This window comes from Muntiacus reevesi, chromosome 9, assembly GCF_963930625.1.
Source record: "Muntiacus reevesi chromosome 9, mMunRee1.1, whole genome shotgun sequence".
Classification (NCBI taxonomy): domain Eukaryota; kingdom Metazoa; phylum Chordata; class Mammalia; order Artiodactyla; family Cervidae; genus Muntiacus; species Muntiacus reevesi.
The window spans coordinates 73,272,041-73,292,148 of record NC_089257.1 but is presented as its reverse complement, the minus strand read 5'-3'; the positions used below and the strand labels follow the sequence as shown (position 1 = coordinate 73,292,148).

At 38.3% G+C, this 20,108-nt stretch overlaps 1 protein-coding gene across 3 annotated transcripts in view; it reads left to right on the top strand.

Moving 5' to 3' along the window:
• ATM (ATM serine/threonine kinase) overlaps positions 1–19,597 on the top strand; it is a 136,159-nt gene extending 116,562 nt beyond the window's left edge. For all 3 annotated transcript variants that reach the window (XM_065944050.1, XM_065944048.1, XM_065944049.1), the window contains exons 58-62: positions 1,000–1,086; positions 8,973–9,087; positions 9,803–9,866; positions 17,100–17,236; positions 17,334–19,597. In XM_065944050.1, coding sequence (XP_065800122.1) covers positions 1,000–1,086; positions 8,973–9,087; positions 9,803–9,866; positions 17,100–17,236; positions 17,334–17,517 — 587 coding nt within the window. In that variant the 3' untranslated portion in view covers positions 17,518–19,597. The remainder of the gene's footprint in view (positions 1–999; positions 1,087–8,972; positions 9,088–9,802; positions 9,867–17,099; positions 17,237–17,333) is intronic.
• The last annotated feature ends 511 nt before the right edge of the window (positions 19,598–20,108 follow it).

Here is a 20,108-nt window from a genome sequence, read left to right as displayed (position 1 = left end):
CAGAGTATAGAAACTAACAGGAATATCAGTGATCTATTGTTTTTAATAAAAGAACACTTTTCATCACTTAGATACAGTATATCAGGAAGGCAGGACGTGTATGTTTTGAAAAGTTTCTAGGTAATAATGAAGCCCTCTTTTTTTCTACATTGAGAATCGTTAATCTGATTCTGCTAATTTAGTTTATGAACAGGAAAGTAGACCCAGTTAATGACAGAGCTAGCCATGCATCCCAGGCATCCTGACACTCTGTTCACTATTTTTTCTGTAACATATCTCATGGTGTTTTTCATTAGGTTACATTTCAAAGCATGCTATCATCTGTCTTAAAAAGAGAAATGTAGTTTTTCCTGTATATATACCTGATTAAATTAATTAATGATTAATTTGTGTTAAATATAATTCATCAAGCAGAAGAAAGTTTCACTGAAGAATGAAGAACTTACCCATAGGCATCTCAATTTAAAAGTATACTTAATAAATATTTGAGTATATATAATGCACTGCTTTGGTAAATAATAGGTCTCAATTTTAACCACACTTATTTTTATAAGTACAAATATTTTAATATATGTACGTATTAGTAAAGAGAAAATCTTTTTATTTTTTTAATTTATTTAAAAAATTTTTTTAGTTGTGATACATGGACTCAGTTGCTCCACAGCATAGGGCATATGGGATCTTCCCAGATCAGGGATTGAACTCGTGTCTCCTGCGTTGGCAGGGAGATTTTTTACCGCTGAGCCAGCAGGGAAGCCAGCAGGGGAAAATTTTTTTAAACAAATCATCTAGGATTTGTAAAATGCTGTATAAATTAAAATAGCTGGCAAGATTTGACTTAAACTGAGCATGGCCAAAAGGAAATGTACAAAATGTACAAAATTTCCTTTAGTAGGCAAAAAAGCCTAATAGTCAATAGTATTAGTTCAAATCATGGCTAATTGTATTGTAGAAATAGATGATATCAGTGATTTCAGGTGTTTTTTTTTTTTTTTCTAGTTGGTTACATACTTGGACTTGGTGATAGACATGTACAGAATATCTTGATAAATGAGCAGTCAGCAGAACTTGTACATATAGATTTAGGTAAGTAACCAAAGATATATTTCTTTGTTCAGTAAATATTTGGTCATCAAGAAATTTTTGTTGTTGTTTGCCTACCAGGATTGCAAGTATGAAAGAGAAATGGATATATCAAAACTTTAAAAAAAAAAGCTTAAACACAGTGATACTGGAGGGAGTAGCTACTTCTGCTTCAGATAATGAGTGACATTTAAGCCAAGTCAAAGAGAAAGAAAGGATAATCTAGAGAGAAGATAGAGCAGATAATGAAGGGAAGGATATTGAAGATATAGCATGTTGTAGGAATGGTGAGAAATTAAGTGTGGCTGGAGTGAAGTTTGTATGTAGTTGAGTAGCTTGAGATATAGACTGGTTTATAAAAAACCAGGCCAAGAAGTTTCAACTTAATCTTTTAAACAATGGAAAGTGAACGAAGATATATTTGATCAGGACATAATCCTGTTTATTGGAAAGATAATTTGGAGAACAGTATTAGCAGTAGGAATACAAGTTAGGGGAGATTATAATAGTTTAGACAAGAGATGATTTGGACTAAAGTTGTATAGACCAGTGAGATTGGATTTAGGGACATTTTTGTAGTAATTTTGCACCAGTGATATAAGATGTGGAAACAATGGGAGAGAGGACTCCAAGATAATTGAAGCTTCTAAATAAGGAAAACAGCGGGTTTTGTGGAAAATAAGAAACTGGTGAGCTTAGTTTTGTGTGTAGTTTTGAGGTATTAATGGCATTTCCAGGATAAGTAGGCAGTTTAATATATAGGAAAGTAAAGATGTTGAAAATAGTAAGAGATATAGAACTTTAAGCAAATAGATTACAGTTAGTCACTGGACTAGAGGAGGTTCTAATCTGATACATCATTCTTGATGAAGAGGACTAAGGATAGAATTGTAAGGAATACCAGCATTCAAAAGCCTGAGTCTTGGATATTCCCCAGTGGTCCAGTGGTTAGGACTCAGTGCTCTCACTGTCCAGGGCCCAGGCTCATTTCCTGGTTGGGGAACAAAGATCCCACAAGCTGCACAGCACGGCCCAAAAGAAAGAAGGGGAAGAAAAAGGCTGAGTCAGAAAAAAAACGAGGAATAATCAGCAAGTAATAGAATCACAGAAACTAGAAGTAGGGCTATCTTGGTAGCCAAGAGAGAATAAAGTTTCATGGAGGAAGAAGCACTGTGCTCAGTAGTATCTGATGCAGAAAGGTCAAATAAGATGAATGCTGAAAATAGGCCATTGAACTTAATTAATCAATCTTAGTAAACTTTGGATAGAATGGAGGAAGTGAGGTTGTGAAAAGGCAAGGATTGAATGGAAGTTAAGGACATGTAGGCTAATAATGTGGAACTGTTCTGCAAGTTTAGAAGTAAGAGAAGAATGAAGAGAAATTTGCTACAGAGATGGGAGGTACTTATTTGGTCCCCTCCCCCACCCATTTTTGGGATTTTGACGTGTTTTTGTTCTTATTCATTTGCTCTCTTTCTTTTTTTGGCCACACTGCATGACTTGTAGGACCTTAATTCTCTGACCAGAGACCAAACCTGGGCCCTTGGCAGTGAGTGTGTGGGGTCCTAACCACTGGACTGCCAGAGAACTTGCTCATTTGCTTTCTTAAGTAATGGGAGGTACTTATAGGAGAGAGTCAAAGATAATTAAAATAGCAAGGGAAATCACAAAGTATGAGTGTGGAGAGTTGGCTTTATACTGGAAGCATGTAGAAGAAGAAAGGATGAGCACATTATCATTAGGAAAGTCTTTAGCCAGAGGGGAAAGAATTTGAGAAATTATATTTGCTATTCCATTTTCTCTGAGAACTGAAAAACATGTTTATTTGCTAAGAATTGGAGGTATAGTAATTGACCCTAAAAGAACAATAAAAATTTTTAAATGCGTACTGTGGAAATGAGACCATGAATTGACTAGAAAGGGATATGTAAGACTTCCCAAGTATTTTAATGGATGCTTTCCTAAGATAATAATCCTAAATTTGTAGTGTCATCATATGATTTCTTCCAGCAGTCCTCAATATCCTTAGAGTTAAGTTCTTCTTTTTTTTCCACTTATTTTATTAGTTGGAGGCTAATTACTTTACAATATTGTAGTGGTTTTTCCCTTACATTGACATGAATCAGCCATGAATTTACATGTGTTTCCCATCCCGATCCCCCCTCCTGCCTCCCTCTCCATCCCATCCCTCTGGGTCTTCCCAGTGCACCAGCCCCAAGCACTTGTCTCATGCATCCAGCCTGGGCTGGTGATCTGTTTCACCCTTGATAGTATACTTGTTTCAATGCTATTCTATCAGAACATCCCACCCTCGCCTTCTCCCACAGAATCTAAAAGTCTGTTCTGTACATCTGTGTCTCTTTTTCTGTTTTGCATATTCGTTACCATCTTTCTAAATTCCATACATATGTGTTAGTATACTGTATTGGTCTTTATCTTTCTGGCTTACTTCACTCTGTATAATGGGAACTGATTCAAATGAATTCTTTATAACGGCTGAATAATATTCAATGGTGTATATGTACCACAGCTTCCTTATCCATTCGCCTGCTGATGGGCATCTAGGTTGCTTCCATGTCCTGGCTATTATAAACAGTACTGCGATGAACATTGGGGTGCACGTGTCTCTTTCAGATCTGGTTTCCTCGGTGTGTATGCCCAGGAGTGGTATTGCTGGGTCATATGGCAGTTCTATTTCCAGTTTTTTAAGGAATCTCCACACAGCTGTCCATAGTGGGCTGTACTAGTTTGCATTCCCACCAACAGTGTAAGAGGGTTCCCTTTTCTCCACACCCTCTCCAGCATTTATTGCTTGTAGACTTTTGGATAGCAGCCATTCTGACTGGTTAGAGTTAAGTTCTACTTTGAAATGGTGAGTATAGAGGAACAAAGGGCCAGGAAAATTTAAAGTACTAGCAAGAGTAATCAACTTTGTAGGGTATACCCTGAGCTGCGTAGGGAAAGAAGAGAGACTAATAAACTAGAAATCTTGATGAGTTTGAAGATTATTTAATAAGAATAAAGGGGTAGACGGAGAAGAGGTTTTGATCAGAATGTAGAATTTAAGATTACTTAGGAAGTACTGTTTTAGGAGAAGATAAGTTTTATAGTCCAGATGTTCCAGCTAGATTTAGAAAAGGCAGAGGAACAAGAAATCAAATTGCCAACATCCATTGGGTCACAGAAAAAGCAAGAGAATTCCAGAAAAACATCTACTTCTGCTTCATTGACTATGATAAAAGCCTTTTACTGTGTGGATCACAACAAACTGGCAAATTTTTAAAGAGATGGGAATACAAGACCACCTTACCTGCCTCCTGAGAAATCTGTATGCAGGTCAAGAAGCAACAGTTAGAACTGGACATGGGACAATGGACTGGTTCCTAATTGGGAAAGGAGTACCTTAAGGCTGTATATTGTCACCCTACTTATTTAACTTATAGACAGAGTACATCATGGAAAATGCCAGGTTGGATGAAGCACAAGCTGGAATCCAGATTGCTGGGAGAAATATCAATAACCTCAGATATCCAGATGACACCACCCTTATGGCAGAAAGTGAAGAGGAACTAAAGAGCCTCTTGAAAGTGAAAGAGAAGAGTGAAAAAACTGGCTTAAAACTCAGCATTCAAAAAATGAAGATCATGGCATCCAGTCCCATCACTTCATGGCAAATAGATGGGGAAACGATGGAAACAGAGACAGATTTTATCTTCTTGGGCTCCAAAATCACTGCAGATGGTGACTGCAGCCATGAAATTAAAAGATGCTTGCTCCTTGGAAGAAAAGCTTTAACCAGCCTAGACAGCATATTAAAAAACAGAGATATTACTTTGCCAGCAAAGATCCATCTGGTCAAAGCTATGGTTTTTCCAGTTCTCACATCTCCAGGATGTGAGAGTTGGACCATAAAGAAAGCTGAGTGCTGAAGAATTGATGTTTTTGAACTGTTGTGTTAGAGAAGACTCTTGAAAGTCCCTTAGACTTCAAGGAGATTAAACCAGTCAATCTAAAGGAAATCAACCCTGAATATTCATTGGAAGGACTGATACTGAAGCTCCAGTACTTTGGCCACCTGATGCGAAGAGCTGACTCGTTGGAAGATACCCTGATGCTGGGAAAGATTGAAGGCAGGAGGAGAAGGGGACGACAGAGGATGTGATGGTTGGATGGCATCACTGACTCGATGGACATGAGTATGAGCAAGCTCCAGGAGTTGGTGATGGACAGGGAAGCCTGGCATGCTGCAATCCATGGCGTCGCAGAGAGTTGACATGACTGAACTGAACTGAACTGAAGTTTTATAGTATAAGTTTTTGCTTAGCGGTTTGCTAAGAGAGAGTAAAACGGAATTTCATTAGAACAGATAAGTTCAAGGATATTGTATGATTTTCCCCAGAATGAATTCCAGAGTTAGGACAGAGAGGAAGATCGTGAGCTAGATCCATGTCAACGTTCAATGAATTTGAGAGTAATTCTTAGAAGCTGGGGGATAGTAAATATGAGAATGAGTGGAGTTGTTAGAGCCTGAATGTGGGAATTCAGTAGAGGAGTGAAATTTTGCATGAGAATGAAAGAACAGTGGTCTGGAAGGGGCAAAGTAGAGATAGTAGTATGCCAACCTATGTTCAGGCCGTGCTAAAGGCATCTATAAATGAGAAAGGTAAATTGGTATAGCTACTTTGTGATACTGTTCAGCATTATCTGCTAAAGCTGGGAGTTGTGACCCAGCAATTCCGCTGCAGTAGAAATGCACACCATGTGTATAAGAATGTTCATAGTAGTACTATTCATAATACCCCAGACTGGAGATAGCCCTAACCCCCATCACAAATAGAGTGAATGAATGGTCTATAACCACACCACCCTGAATGCATCCAGTCTTGTCTGATCTTGAAAGCTAAGCAGGCTTGGGCCTGGTTAGTACTTGGATAGGAAAATGGACGAATGAATTTTATTGTATTCATAAAATGAAATACTATATAATAATGAATTAGAATGAATGAACTAGAGCCATACACAACATGGAAAACTCACAAATACAATATTAAGTGAAAGAATCTAAGTACAAAAGAATATATACTGTATAATACTGATAAAATTAATCTACAGTATTAGAAGTCAGGATAGTGGTAACCCTTTGAAGAGGTGGTTCATGATTGTTAGGGAGATGGGATGGGTCTTCTGGAATGCTGGTTACATAGGTTTGTTTTGTAAAATCTCAATATCCATACACTTGAATGACTTTGTTAATTGATTCACTTTTCTGTGTGTCTCTCTTTGACTATCCATTGCTGCATAAGAAACCACCCTATATTTAGTAGCTTAAAACTACTATTATTATCTCTCATCGTCTATGGGTTGACTGGACTCAGCTGGACAGTTCTCACTTAGGATCTTTCATGCTATTGTAGTCAGAACCTGGGGCTGAATTTGCCTTAGGGTTAAACTGGGCCAGTGTCTAGGATGGCTTCTTACACATCTGATGCTTCATTGCTCCTCCATGTGGCCTCTCTGTATAGCAGAGTAACCTGAACTTTTTTTGTGTATGTGATTAAAAGTACATTAGTTTATTATTTTTTTAAAGTAGTTCTCCCTAAGATTTGTTCATCTTTGCCTGGGGTCTTTTTTTTTTTTAATTGAAGGATAATTACCTTACAGTGTTAACGTTGGTTTCTACCAAACATCAACATGAATCAGCCATATAACCTGAATTTCTTATAACACATCTCAGGGCTCTAAGAGGAAGGAAGTGGAAGTTAAGGGCTAGCATGCAACTGGCACAGTGTCACTTCTGCTGTATTCTCAGTCATAGTAATGTCATAGTACCCATCCACATTCTCCCTTCTCTTTCTGGGACTCCAATAACAATATATTCGACCATCGCACTGTAACATATATTCTGTTTACCTCCTTGTCTGTATTTTTCAAACCTTGTTTTTCCTCCAACTCACCCATGGTGTCAGTGGAAACCATGCAGGAAGCCTGGACTTCAGTCTCACCCAGCTATAGCAAGGAAACCCCTCTCCTCTTGGATGTCAGAGGAGGCCAAGTGAGGAATCTGGTCTTCTATCATCACTTAGCAGTTACTTCTGTGTGGTTACTTCAAAAGCCAGCAAAAGCAGAAATATAAATCCAGAGTCTCATTATGTAATATACAAAAAAGTCGATTTCAATTGAAAATCATTTGTCAGGAAAATCATAGTTTGAATGAGAAACAATAAATATCAGCACTAAGATGACAAAGGATTATCTGAAAAAGATTTTAAAGCAACCATCATAAAAATGCTTCAAGGAGCAATTGCAAACATTTTTAAAACAAATGAAAAGGTAGTAAGTCTCAGCGTGGAAGCAGTCTCAGCATAAAAATAGGACATATGAAAGAACCAGGTGAAAATTTTAGAACAGTAAAATGCAATACTTAAAATTTTAACTCAGTGGTTAAGCTCAAGAAGCAGAAGGAAGGATCAGTGAACATGAAGACAGAAGAGTAGAAATCATCCAGTATGACAACAGAGAAAGAAAAGGAGAAAATCTTCAGCAACTTGGGCTAGACAAAGAGTCCTTAGACTTGACATCTAAAGCATAGCCCCTAAGAACTCTCAAAGTTCACCAATATAAACAAAACAAAAACAGTTATTAAATGGGTAAAAGGCATGAATAGACATTTCATCAAACAAGATATGCAGTTAGTAAACTCAGCACATAAAAGGATACTTACCTATACCACAAATTATAGCAGATTTCTTCATAATAGCCCCAGATTGGAAGCAATCCAGATGTCCTTTAAATGGGCAAATGCTTAAGCAAAATGGTACATCTCTACCATGGAATACAACTCAGTATAGATGACAATTTGGATAATTCTCTTGAGAATTATGTTGAGTGAAAAACCAATCCCAAAAGGTTAGATACTGTTTAACTCCATTTATATAACATGCATGAAATTACAAAATTATAAAAATGGAAAACAGATCAGTGATTACTAGAAGAGAGAGTAGGGATAGGCCTTGGGAGGTATATAGATGTGCCTAATATAGCATAAGCTAATATAGCAGAGCCCAAAGAATTGATGCTTTCAAACTGTGGTGCTGGAGAATACTCTTGAGAGTCCCTCGGACAGCAAGGAGATCAAACCAGTCAATCTTGAAGAAAGTTAACCCTGAATATTCATTGGAAGGACAGGTGCTAAAGCTGAAGTTCTGATACTTTGGCCTCCTGATACGAACAACTGACTCATTGGAAAAGACCCTGATGTTGGGAAACATTGAAGGCAGAAGGAGAAGGGGGTAACAGAGGATGAGATGGTTGGATGTCATCATCAATTCAATGGACATGAACTTGGGCAAACTCTGGGAGATGGTGAGGGACAGGGAAGCCTAGTATGCTGCAGTACATGGGGTCATCAAGAGTCAGACAGCTTGGCGACTGAACAACAATAATATAGCACGAGAGATCCTTATAGTGATGGAAATATTCTATATCTTAATTGTATCAGTGTCAACATCCTGGTTGTAATATTGTACTATAGTTTTTTGCAAGATGTTACCATTGGGGAAAAATGGGTAAAAGATATATATACATATCTTCTGCATTTTAAATTCTACCCTTCACTACCTTATTCTTAAAAGTCACCCTTTAATATAGATTTCTCTGATTGTATGTTAATAAATAATTTTTTAACTTGTTTTTTAAAATTTGAGGTTGATTTTTCTGGAGCATGTTGAAGATAAAGAAGGCAGGCAGAGCATAGAATAAATGACTGTATTCTAGTACTGATTGACTATTGGTGATTAATTATTTGGTGCCTCTGCAAAGTTCACAGGCCAGTTTAGAGGAAAGTAAATTAGCTATGTGATCTCCTAACCTCACTTTATTTTTTAATTTAGGAGTTGCTTTTGAACAGGGCAAAATCCTTCCTACTCCTGAAACAGTTCCTTTTAGACTTACCAGAGATATTGTGGATGGGATGGGCATTACTGGTGTTGAAGGTGTTTTCAGAAGGTAAGCCAAATAAGGTAAGGTAGGGTAGATGATTTTTGGTGTCAAATTATTCAGATTATTGATTTCTAAAGATTGTAGAATGCATTGCTAGAATTACATTCCAGTGCTTTACTACTACTAAGGAAAAGACTGGATAGAAACAGTAATTTCCTTCCTTCAAACGACCTAGGATGTCACTCAATATAATATAAATACTGTTCTCCCTTACTGCCTCTGAACACAGCCTGCCTTTACTTTTCATACCTTTGTCCTAGCTAAATCTTTTTTTTTTTTTTGATCAGAACTTCTATTGGGTGCTCATTCTTGGGTGCATAATTTATCTTAAAGAAGTTTATGGTCTGATACCAATTCCTGCCAACTTTACAGTTCCCTGTAGCTTTCCCAGCATAGGTCTACATACTCAATATTCTTTCTTTAGTCTACACCCTCAACTTTTAACTTGGCAGATTCTAGTGAAAGTAAACTATTGATTACCATAATAATCATCTGAAAGAAATGTTTCATAGTAGTACTATGTTATTCTTATAAATGCTAAGCTTATATTCTTTTCAGAAACATCTACTGAAAACTCACTCTACCAAGCACTGTGTTCTTTGAGATGTTAGTTTGGGAATTATTAACAAAAATAGTTTCAGCACACTAGACAGGAATATATAGGAGATAAAGATATGTTGAAAATGTTGGTATAAAATTCATATTTACAATGTTTTTGTAGATGCTGTGAGAAAACCATGGAGGTAATGAGAAATTCTAAGGAAACGCTGTTAACCATTGTAGAGGTAAAGTATATTATAAGGAAATTTTTATTTCTCTACCTAATAGACTACTATCTTGTTAGGAGGGCACTGATTTGAGGTTCAGTTCTTTGTTTTAAAGATGTGGGATGATACTGGCAGCAGGAGAGTTAATAGTGGTTTAGAAATGCCTTCAGTCCCCTCAGGTTTCTTGGAATGTACAGCACTGTAAGTAACCTCTAGTCTTCAATATATACATCAGCGCTGACAACTTAGTTATCTTGTATTATTTCCAGAATGGTTTCCTTTGGAGTTTTAAGAGAAATCAGTAAATTTTATCTCCTTTCCCTGCCCAGGTTCATAACCATGTAGTGAGACAGATGGAGATCAGAGTGTCAGCACTGTTACTGCGGGAACACGACCGAGGAGTGAGGGCCAGTCTGGCTTGCTCCTGGCGCCACTTCAGTGCCTCTCTAATTTCTTAGCCTGGGGACAGACCACTGAGTGGGGTTTGGGCCTACAGGGTCTAAACACTCCATCAGGGTTGCTGCTTCATGTTGATCAGGGCAGAAAGGGAAGGAAGTCCAGCGAATTTCCAGTACTTATGACATTAATTCTACCCAAGTGAGAACTGAGTACCCGAGGCAGTCCTTTTCTCTCCTAGTACAGGGTATGGGGGGCAAGAGACCAGGAGAGTATCTCCGCAGAGAAGCTTGGAAGTAGAATTGTTTTAAACAACACTTGTTGACCAAATTTGAATGTCTAGGGATGAGACAAGAACACTTGTATTTTATAAAAAACTCTTCTACTGGCAGCCAAGGTTGAGAATCTCTGTTAATTCACTGGCATTAACCATTAAACCTGTGATCAACAATGGGTGGAACTATATGCCAAGGAGGGTGAAATTAATAGTCTTTTAGGGTGGTCCTATGTCTGCAACCTTTAATAAACCAAAGTCTTCTTTATAGATCTTTCAACTACTGGTGGCAATATACATTTTTGGTACAAAGAGGGTTAAAATAGGTCCCAACGCTATGTTCATAAAATTAATTCCAAGGATGTGCTGTTCTCAAGGCTGGAAAAGCTTTCCTTTTTCCCATATTATGTTTATACATGATATCATTTATTACAGTTTGCCGTTGGTTCTGCAGCAAGAATAAACGATAACATGGATGTGTCAATAATGTAGAAGTCAAGATATAAAATTAAATTATCTTGCTTTTTTGCACTTAAGCCAAAAAAATCTAAAATTTTCAAATTGATTTAAGATCCAAAGAAATTTAATATATTCCCCAGTATTTTATTCTGCTCAGTCTCAATCAAAAGGTTTTTTGTGCCTGAGTAGATTTAGGGGTTCCTTTGGTATTTGAATCCTGAGTTACCACTTGGTGGAAGAGGGTAATTTCCTCAATGCCTCAGAAGTTTTACTGGTTGAGTGCCAAATTGCTCAGGAACCTCATTGTTTAAAGAGTAGCAGAATATAAAATTAGATAGGTAAGAGTGGACAGATTATCTAGGGGTTCCTACATGAGTGTGAGTACTTTAGATTTTAGTGAGTAAGATGGAAACTTGGGGAGTTTCAGACTTGAGAAGTGATCTGCATCTCCACCTGCAATAACTGTGTAACATAAGCCTTATAAGCTTTGTATATTTTACACTGATCTGCCTGTTCTTTCCTCTATAAATCTGTCTGAATTTCCTCAAATTATTTGGTGTGGCTGTTCCAGTCTTCAAGAGTAGTTTCCCAATTGACCTCACTATGGACTTTGTATCTTCATCTTTATCAGGGTACTTCTCAAGAGTTTTGCTGGATCCCAGTCCTCTGGAATGTTATTTTAGTCTACTCTTCTGTCATTATGTTTGCAAATTATTTTGGTATTCAAATACTGCTCCATATATAGATTTCCGAATGCCAACCATAGCACTAGACCTTTGGTTCTGAGGAGTTTTCAATAAATTATACCTTTTTTCTCCTACCCAAATTTGGAACTGAGTGAAAAAGAAAGAACCTTAAGAATAATATATAGAATATGGCAGAGGAATAGGACAGGGAGATAGATCACTTTCTCCCCACAAATACATCAAAAGATCATTTGAATGTGGAGTAACTTCCACAAAACAACTTCTGAACACTCGTGGAGGACACCAAACACCCAGAAAGGCAACCTAAAAGGAGATAGAACAAAAGATAAAAGACAAAAAGAGAGACAAAGGATTTAGGGACAGAGACCTGTCCTGGGGAGGGAGTTGTAAAGGAGAAGATTCCACACAATAACAGGAGGGATCAGTGGGGAGCTTTGGAATCTCAGAGGGCAACATGACCAGAAAATAAAACACCAAGAATACGCACCTAACCGCAATTACCACAGAGAAACAGTTCAGATGCTTGTGTCTGCCCGTAGCAAGCAGGGGCTGGGCATGGAGGTGTGGGCTGGGTGTGGGCTGCATCGTCGGTCCTTAGGATAAGGACTGGGTTTAAATGGCCTGAGGACAATCTGAGGGGGCTGAAGGGGCATAGCAACCCTAACCATGGGAATGCCAGATAGACAAAAAAAAAAATGGACCTTTCCTGCAGGTAGGCTGTAACTGGCATGGTGACACTTGGCGTGCTCACAGAACAAAGGGTTGTGCCCTAGAGAATACCAAAGGAGAACAGGCCTGCTGCTGTTTACGACCCTCCCTTCCTGGTGGCAGAGAGGCAGCAGTGTGACAGCCAGAGGCAGAAGGCAAGGGGCCACTGCAGTCTCGGCCCCGAGATCACATCTCCCGCTAAACTGTGAACAGGCTGCCAGTCACAAACCACATCTTGCTGGGGTCCTGGACAGATCACATCGGCCTGGAGCATCACAGCCTGAGACCGACTTTCCAGAAGAGACACATAGCACACCCGGGACTGTGCCCTGGTGGTGCACCTGGGAAACCAGGCGGCCAGGACCGGGCGGGTGCGTAAGACTCATGGTCTACCTGGGACGTTGTGCTCACTGAGCGCCCGGTCACCTGAGCAGCTCGGACCTGGGAAGTCCTCAAAATGCAGCGTCCACTTGGGACAGTGCCCTCGCAGAGCACCTGGGAGCGTGAGCAGTGTGGACCCGGGAAGTACATGCCACTTTGGGCTGCAGCAGACGCAGTGTGGTCCATCCACTGCGAGGACTCCCCACACATACCCACATATCAGCCAATTTTGTTTGCAGTGTCCCTTCCTCTCCACAGCACAACTGAGTGAGTGAGCGTGAATAAGTGGTCACCTTCACTTCCTCGTGTCAGGGCAGAGATTAGACACTGAAGAGACTTGCAAACAGAGGAAGCCAAGATAAGCAAAGAAGCCCTGTGGGTGGAGCAATCTCGAGGCTACTAAGAGGGGAACCAAAACCCAAAGGCAGAAGGCTCAACTCCAGAACTTTAGACCATCATAGAACTCCTGATGCCAGGGAACGTTAATAGAGAAAAGCCCACCCAAAAGTTTCCATACCTACACTGAAACCAAGTTCCACCCAAGAGCCAGCAAGTTCCAGTGTGAGACACCTGATGCTAATTCTCTAACAAAACAGGAACACAACTCTGAACATTAGGGGTCAGGCTGCCCAAAGCCATACCAAACCCATAGATATCACAAAACTCACTACTAGACACTTAATTGCACTCCAGAGAGAAGAGATCCACCTCCATCCGCCAGAGCACAGACAAGTTTCCCCAACCAGGAAACCCTGACAAGCCACTGGTCCAGCCCCACCCACAGGGAGCAGACACCACAATTAAGAGGAGTCACGACCCTTCAGCCTGCAGAAAGGGGACCCCAATCAGCAATCTAAACAAAATAAAAAGGTAGAGAAATACCCAGCAGGTGGAGGAACATGATAAAAACCCACCAAACCAAACCAAAGAGGAGGAGATAGGGAGTCTGCCTCGAAAAGAATTCAGAATAATGATAGCAAAGATGATCTAAAATCTTGAAAACAAAATGGAGTTACAGATAAATAGACTGGAGACATGAATTGAGAAGATGCAAGGAATGTTTAACAAGAACCTAGAAGAAATGAGTCACTCAATAATGAACAGTGCAATAACTGAGATTAAAAACACTATGGAGGGAACCAGCAGTACAGTAACTGAGACAGAAGGAAAGGATAAGTGAGGTGTAAGATAAAATGGTGGAAATAAATGAAGCTGAGTGGAAAAAAGAATAAAAGGAAATGAGGACAACCTGAGAGACCTTTGGGACAATGTTAAACACCCCAACATTCAAATCAGAGGTGTCCCAGAGGAAGAATACTAAAAGAAAGGGCATGAGAAAATACTTAAGGAGATAATAGTCAAAAACTTCCCTAAAATGGGAAAGGAAATAGCCACCCAAGTCCAAGAAACCCAGAGAGTCCCAAACAGGATAAACCCAAGGCAAAAAACCTCAAACCACATGTTAATCAAACTAACAAAAACACAAACAGCAAATATTAAAAACAGCAAGGGGAAAGCAACAAATAAAATACAAGGGGATCCCCATTAGTATAACTGCTGGTCTTTCAATAGAAACTCTTCAGGACAGAAGGACATACTTAAGTGCCCATGCTCACCACCAGTGTTGAACATAGTTTTGGAAGTCCTAGCCACAGCAATCAGAGAAGAAAAAGAAATAAAAGGAATCCAGATTGGAAAAGAAGTAAAACTCTCACAGATGACATGATCCTCAACATAGAAAAACCTAAAGATGCCACCAGAAAATTACCAGAGCTAATCAATGAAGATAGTAAAGTTGTAGGATATAAAGTTAATATACAGAAATCCTTTGCATTCCTATACACTAGCAATGAAAAATCAGAAAAAGAAATTAAGGAAACAATCCCATTCACCATTGCAAAGAGAAGAGTAAAATACTTAGGAATAAATTTACCTAAAGAAATAAAAGACCTATATATAGAAAACTATAAAATACTGATGAAAGAAGTGAAAGATTACACAAATAGATGGAGAAATATACCATGTCCGTGGATTGGAAGAATCATTATAGTGAAAATGAGTATACTACTGAAAGCAATCTATAATCCCCATCAAATTGCCAACAGTGTCATTCACAGAACCAGGACAAATAATTTCACAGTTTTTATCGAAACACACAAAACCTCACATAGCCAAAGCAATCTAGAGAAAGAAGAATGGAAGTGGAGGAGTGAACTTTCCTGACTTCAGACTCTACTACAAAGCCACAGTCATCAGGACGGTATGGCACTGGCTTTGTGTCAGAAGTGTAGATCAGTGGAGCAAAATAGAAAGTCCAGAGATAAATCCACACACCTATGGACACCTTATCTTTGACAAAAGAGGCAAAAATGCACAATGGAGAAAAGACAGTCTCTTCAATAAGTGGTGCTGGGGAAACTGGTCAACCACATTTAAAAGAATGAAACTAGAACACTTTCTAACACCATACACAGAAATTAACTCAAAAATGGATTTAAAGACTTAAATGTAACACCCTAAAGTATAAAACTCTTGGAGGAAAACAGGCAGAACACTCTCTGATCCACCTCCCAGAATAATGGAAATAAAAACAAAAATAAACAAGTGGGACCTAATTAAGCTTAAAAGTTTCTGCACAACGATGGAAACAATGAGCATGGTAAAAAGACAACCTTCAGAATGGGAGAAGATAATAGCAAATGAAGCAACTGACAAAGAATTAATCTCCAAAATATACAAGCAGCTCATGAAGCTCAACACCAGAAAAACGAACAACCCAATCAAAAAATAGGTAAGAAAACTGAACAGACATTTCTCCAAAGAAGACATACAGATGGCTAATAAACACATGAAGAGACGCTCAAGATCACTCATTATTAAGGAAATGTAAATCAAAACCACAATTATGTATCATCTCATGCTGGTCAAAATGGCCATCATCAAAAAGCCTACAAATAAATGCTGCAGACGTTGTGGGAAAAAGGGAACCCTCTTACACTGTTGGTGGCAATGCAAACTTGTACCTCCACTATGGAGAATGGTGTGGCGATTCCTTAAAAAACTGGGAATAGAACTGCCATATGACCCAGCAATCCCACTGCTGGGCAGAAACCCCAAGGGAAACAGAATTGAAAGAGACACATGTACTCCACTTTTCATTGCAGCACTATTTTACAATAGCCAGGACATGGAAGCAGCCTAGATGTCCATCGGCAGATGAATGGATAAGGAAGTTGTGGTCCATATACACAATGGAATATTACTTAGCTACAAAAAGGAATGCAGTCGAGTCAGTTCTAATGAGATGGGTGAAAGTGGAGCCTGTTATATGAATGAAGTTGAATCAGAAAGAGAAACACAGATACTGTATATTAATGCATATATATATACATACATATATATGGAATTTGGAAACACAGTAATGATAATCCCACATGCAGGACAGCAGAAGAGACCAAATGTAAAGAACAGACTTTTAGACTCTCTGGGAGAAGGCAAGGGTGGAATAATTTGAGAGAATAGCATTGAAACATATATATTACCATATGTAAAACAGATGACAAGTGCAAGTTCGATGCATGAAGCAGGACACCCAAAGTCAGTGCTCTCTCTGGGCCAACCTAGAGGGCTAGGGTGTGGAGGGAGGTGGGAAAAGGGTTCATGATAGGGGGACTCATGTATACCTGTGGTTGACTCATGTTGATGTATGGCATAAACCATCATAATATTGTAATTATCCTCCAATTAAAATAAATAAAAAAATTTTTTAAAGAGTATAGTCTGAACTTAGAGTAAAGAATAGCTTTATACTGTAGAAATATAATAAATTAGATTAAATAATACTAAAAAAAGTAAGAGATCAGAATGTCTGGTTTATCACTGATATAACTGTTAGAGAATATGGCTTAGGAGTAAGGTCCAAATAGACTTGCTTCTGCTGTCCACCGTCCACAACCTAATCTATCCCTTGGTCCACCCCACTTGGAGAATTGGGGCCCACAAGCAAATGTTCTTACCTAGGACCACACTCATCAAGAGGTGAGAGAGAAGGAAAGAACGTGACTAGTGCTTATGCCCTTTTAATTGATTAGTTTCAGTCAGGAACCATGGGTCAGACAATGTCAGCCTCCAGTTGGGAGTAAGAATGGATTCAGATGGGAGGAGAAGCCCAGAGCATTGTGTTAGTGCAGTTTTCTCCACAAGGAAGCATGAAGCACATGTGATAAGTTTGCCCCTCCATCCCAGTCAACTGCCATGTGATTGGTCTCTATTATAATACTGGTCAAAGTGCGCATTGTTCTTCTAATGCATATGTTCTCTATCTAGGTCCTCCTCTATGATCCTCTCTTTGACTGGACCATGAATCCTTTAAAAGCTTTATATTTACAACAGAGGCCAGATGATGAAAGTGAGCTCCACTCCACTCCAAATGCAGATGATCAGGAATGCAAACGAAATCTCAGGTGAGCAGGATCTGTTGACAGTTGTTCTTGATTCTACTGTTCCCAAGACCCTTTAAACTGTTCCACCTCATTAAAACTTTTGTGTTTTTGTCATTAGTGATATTGACCAGAGTTTCAATAAAGTAGCTGAACGTGTCTTGATGAGACTGCAAGAGAAACTGAAAGGAGTAGAGGAGGGAACCGTGCTCAGCATTGGTGGACAGGTGAATTTGCTCATACAGCAGGCCATGGACCCGAAAAATCTCAGCCGACTTTTCCCAGGATGGAAAGCTTGGGTGTGATATTAAGCATGTGACTGCCTTGGATTCAGCCTTTATAAACTGTATTTTTGCCTTCATTGTTAACCCACCCACATACTTTGAATAAGTATTAATATTGAACTAAGTGAATTACTGTTGTTTTTTAAAAAATGTTTAATACTTGCTTCAATTCCCTAAAGTGTCAAGCAACAGTTTTCTCACACTTTAGACATAACTGTCAGTCATGCTGTAATTCTAGGCTAAATATTTGTTTTTTCTTCTCAAGTATATACTTGTATCACTTTCAGTAGAATCACTGAATCAGTAAAATCACTCTTATAGTCAGAAGAAATAAATACACTGCTAACTTTGATGTAGCTTTTAATTAAAACTTGTTTCCCAGGTATTATATATGAATGATAAAGTAGTTAATATTAGTCTATAAAAGGAGGGAGAAACTTTAAAATTGTAACCATCTATATACTATGATAAGTAAATATGTTGGATTTTCAATAGTAAGGTCACTCAGTGCTGCTCAATAATGAAAGTGTTATGGAGAACAAATTTCACAGATACAGTATGGTTACATTTTTTTTAGAAATGTTTATTAGACTTTCTCATTCTCTTCTCTTTATCTTTTAAGCCCTCTGTGTTTCTAGTACTTTATCTTTCTATAATGCCTTCATATCTGTCTTCTAGTTCATGAATTCTCTTGTCGCTATATAATCTCCTTTCTAAATTATTCATTGGATTTCTCCTTTTAAGTTGCTATTCATTTCTAGGTATGTACCTTCAGATTTGCCTATATTTGTTTCATGATGTCCAGTTTTTTGGTTTTGCTTTTTTAACTTTAGGTTCTGTTTGTATTTATTGGGTCTTTGGTGGACTTTTTATCCATGTATTCTGTGATTTTATAAGGTGAGCTTATTTTCAGTAGGACCTCATGGGAATCTTGAGTGACCTGGGTTAAGAATAATTCCTTCCAGAAAAGTTTCATGTCTGGTTATGTCATAGTTCCAGGGCTGTCCCTGACAGAGGACTACTCTTTAATTTCTTGGCTTCAGGGTTTCCTGACCTGGTGAGAACCATGCAATTACTGAGAGAAGACTAGCAGGCCAAAACAGACATTTTTCCTCATCGCCTCCCTGTGCTAGGGGGCTGGTGTGAACTTACGTGTCTCCCAGCTATACTGTGGACACAAGGGGAGGTGCATCTGTTATTGCCCACTGCCCTTTCAAAGTCCTCTCACAGATGTTACAGCTGAAATTCATAGATGAGCGAAATTGGCAAGTTTGCTCTGGTTTTTAGTTTCCTTCTGAAACTGAAAATTTTTGACCATAAGAATTTCCTCTTTTTTATAACTTCTGCTATGCATTTAAAAAGCACTTCTTGTATCTCAGCTAGCATTTCTGTGTGTTTTGTTGGAGGGGAGGGGTTTAGGTGTCAAGTTTGTTATATGGTTAGAAACGGAACCTTTCTGTCCGCATACTGTCATTAGACAAACAAGTAAAACTACTGACTTGTCTGTTGGTGAATATAGTCCTTCATCCTTAGGAAACTGTTTGTGTCTGCAGAGATTAAGAAATGGGTGGTTGAACTTTCTTTTTATCTGTAGCTTAGGTGGTTATGTAAGCAGTTTTTTCTAATGACAGGTTGGTATTTGTTTCTGTTGCCAGTGTCAGGTTCTCACTCATCTGATCTCTCCACCTTCTCTTCTCTCCAAAAACAATCTCCAGAACTTTATGTACTATAAATTTCTTAGTTTGGTTTCTGGAAAACTGTTTTTAAATTTTCTATTTTACATTTCAAATTATAAGCTTATTGTGATATGTATTTTTTCTTATACAACTCCTAAATGAATATTTAATACATATTGGTAGTTTTATTACCATAGTGAATCAAGGCAATACAGTAAACTTAGAATGTCTTTAAGAAAGCCTTGAAAAGTAAAAAGACTTTTAAAAATTAGAAAAAAAATACCTTGAAATATTGATGGGTGGAATAAGAAGTGATCAGCTAGATGATAGTATAAGTAAGTGAATTCATCACTGATTCTTACTAATTGATGTATCCAGATAGTTTTGAGTAACATTATTAATCTACTCTTCAACCTTGAATGATATGCTGTAAAACTCCTCTCTTAATCAGGCTATGAAAAGGTTGCCAGATAACAACTAGAGGGAATAGCTAATTCACAGGTAATAGAATTAAGATTCTAAAGATTATCACATCTGGAACACTATTTGGAAATGAATAAGATAGAAATTTACTGGGAATAAATAAGGAGTGGTTAAATTTCTTAAACATTTATGATAGAATATTTATTGTATGCTGAGTACCTGACATACCTTATATGCAGCATCTTTGGCAAGATTAGTGATATCATCTCAGCTTACAGCTGGGGAAATAAAGTAGCTTGTCCAAGACCCAAATATCATAAACTGAAGAAGGTACAGGTTTAATATGGATAGTCTTTAACATGGAAATCTTTCAAGTGAAAAGAATTTAGGCTTCACCAGTCACTTGCTCATAAGGTCACTGGAAACCAAGGAGAGAAGCTACTAGGAAAGCAAATAAATGATAGACTTGACAGTTGTGTTCAGATTAAGGGAGATAATATCCCTTCCACTATT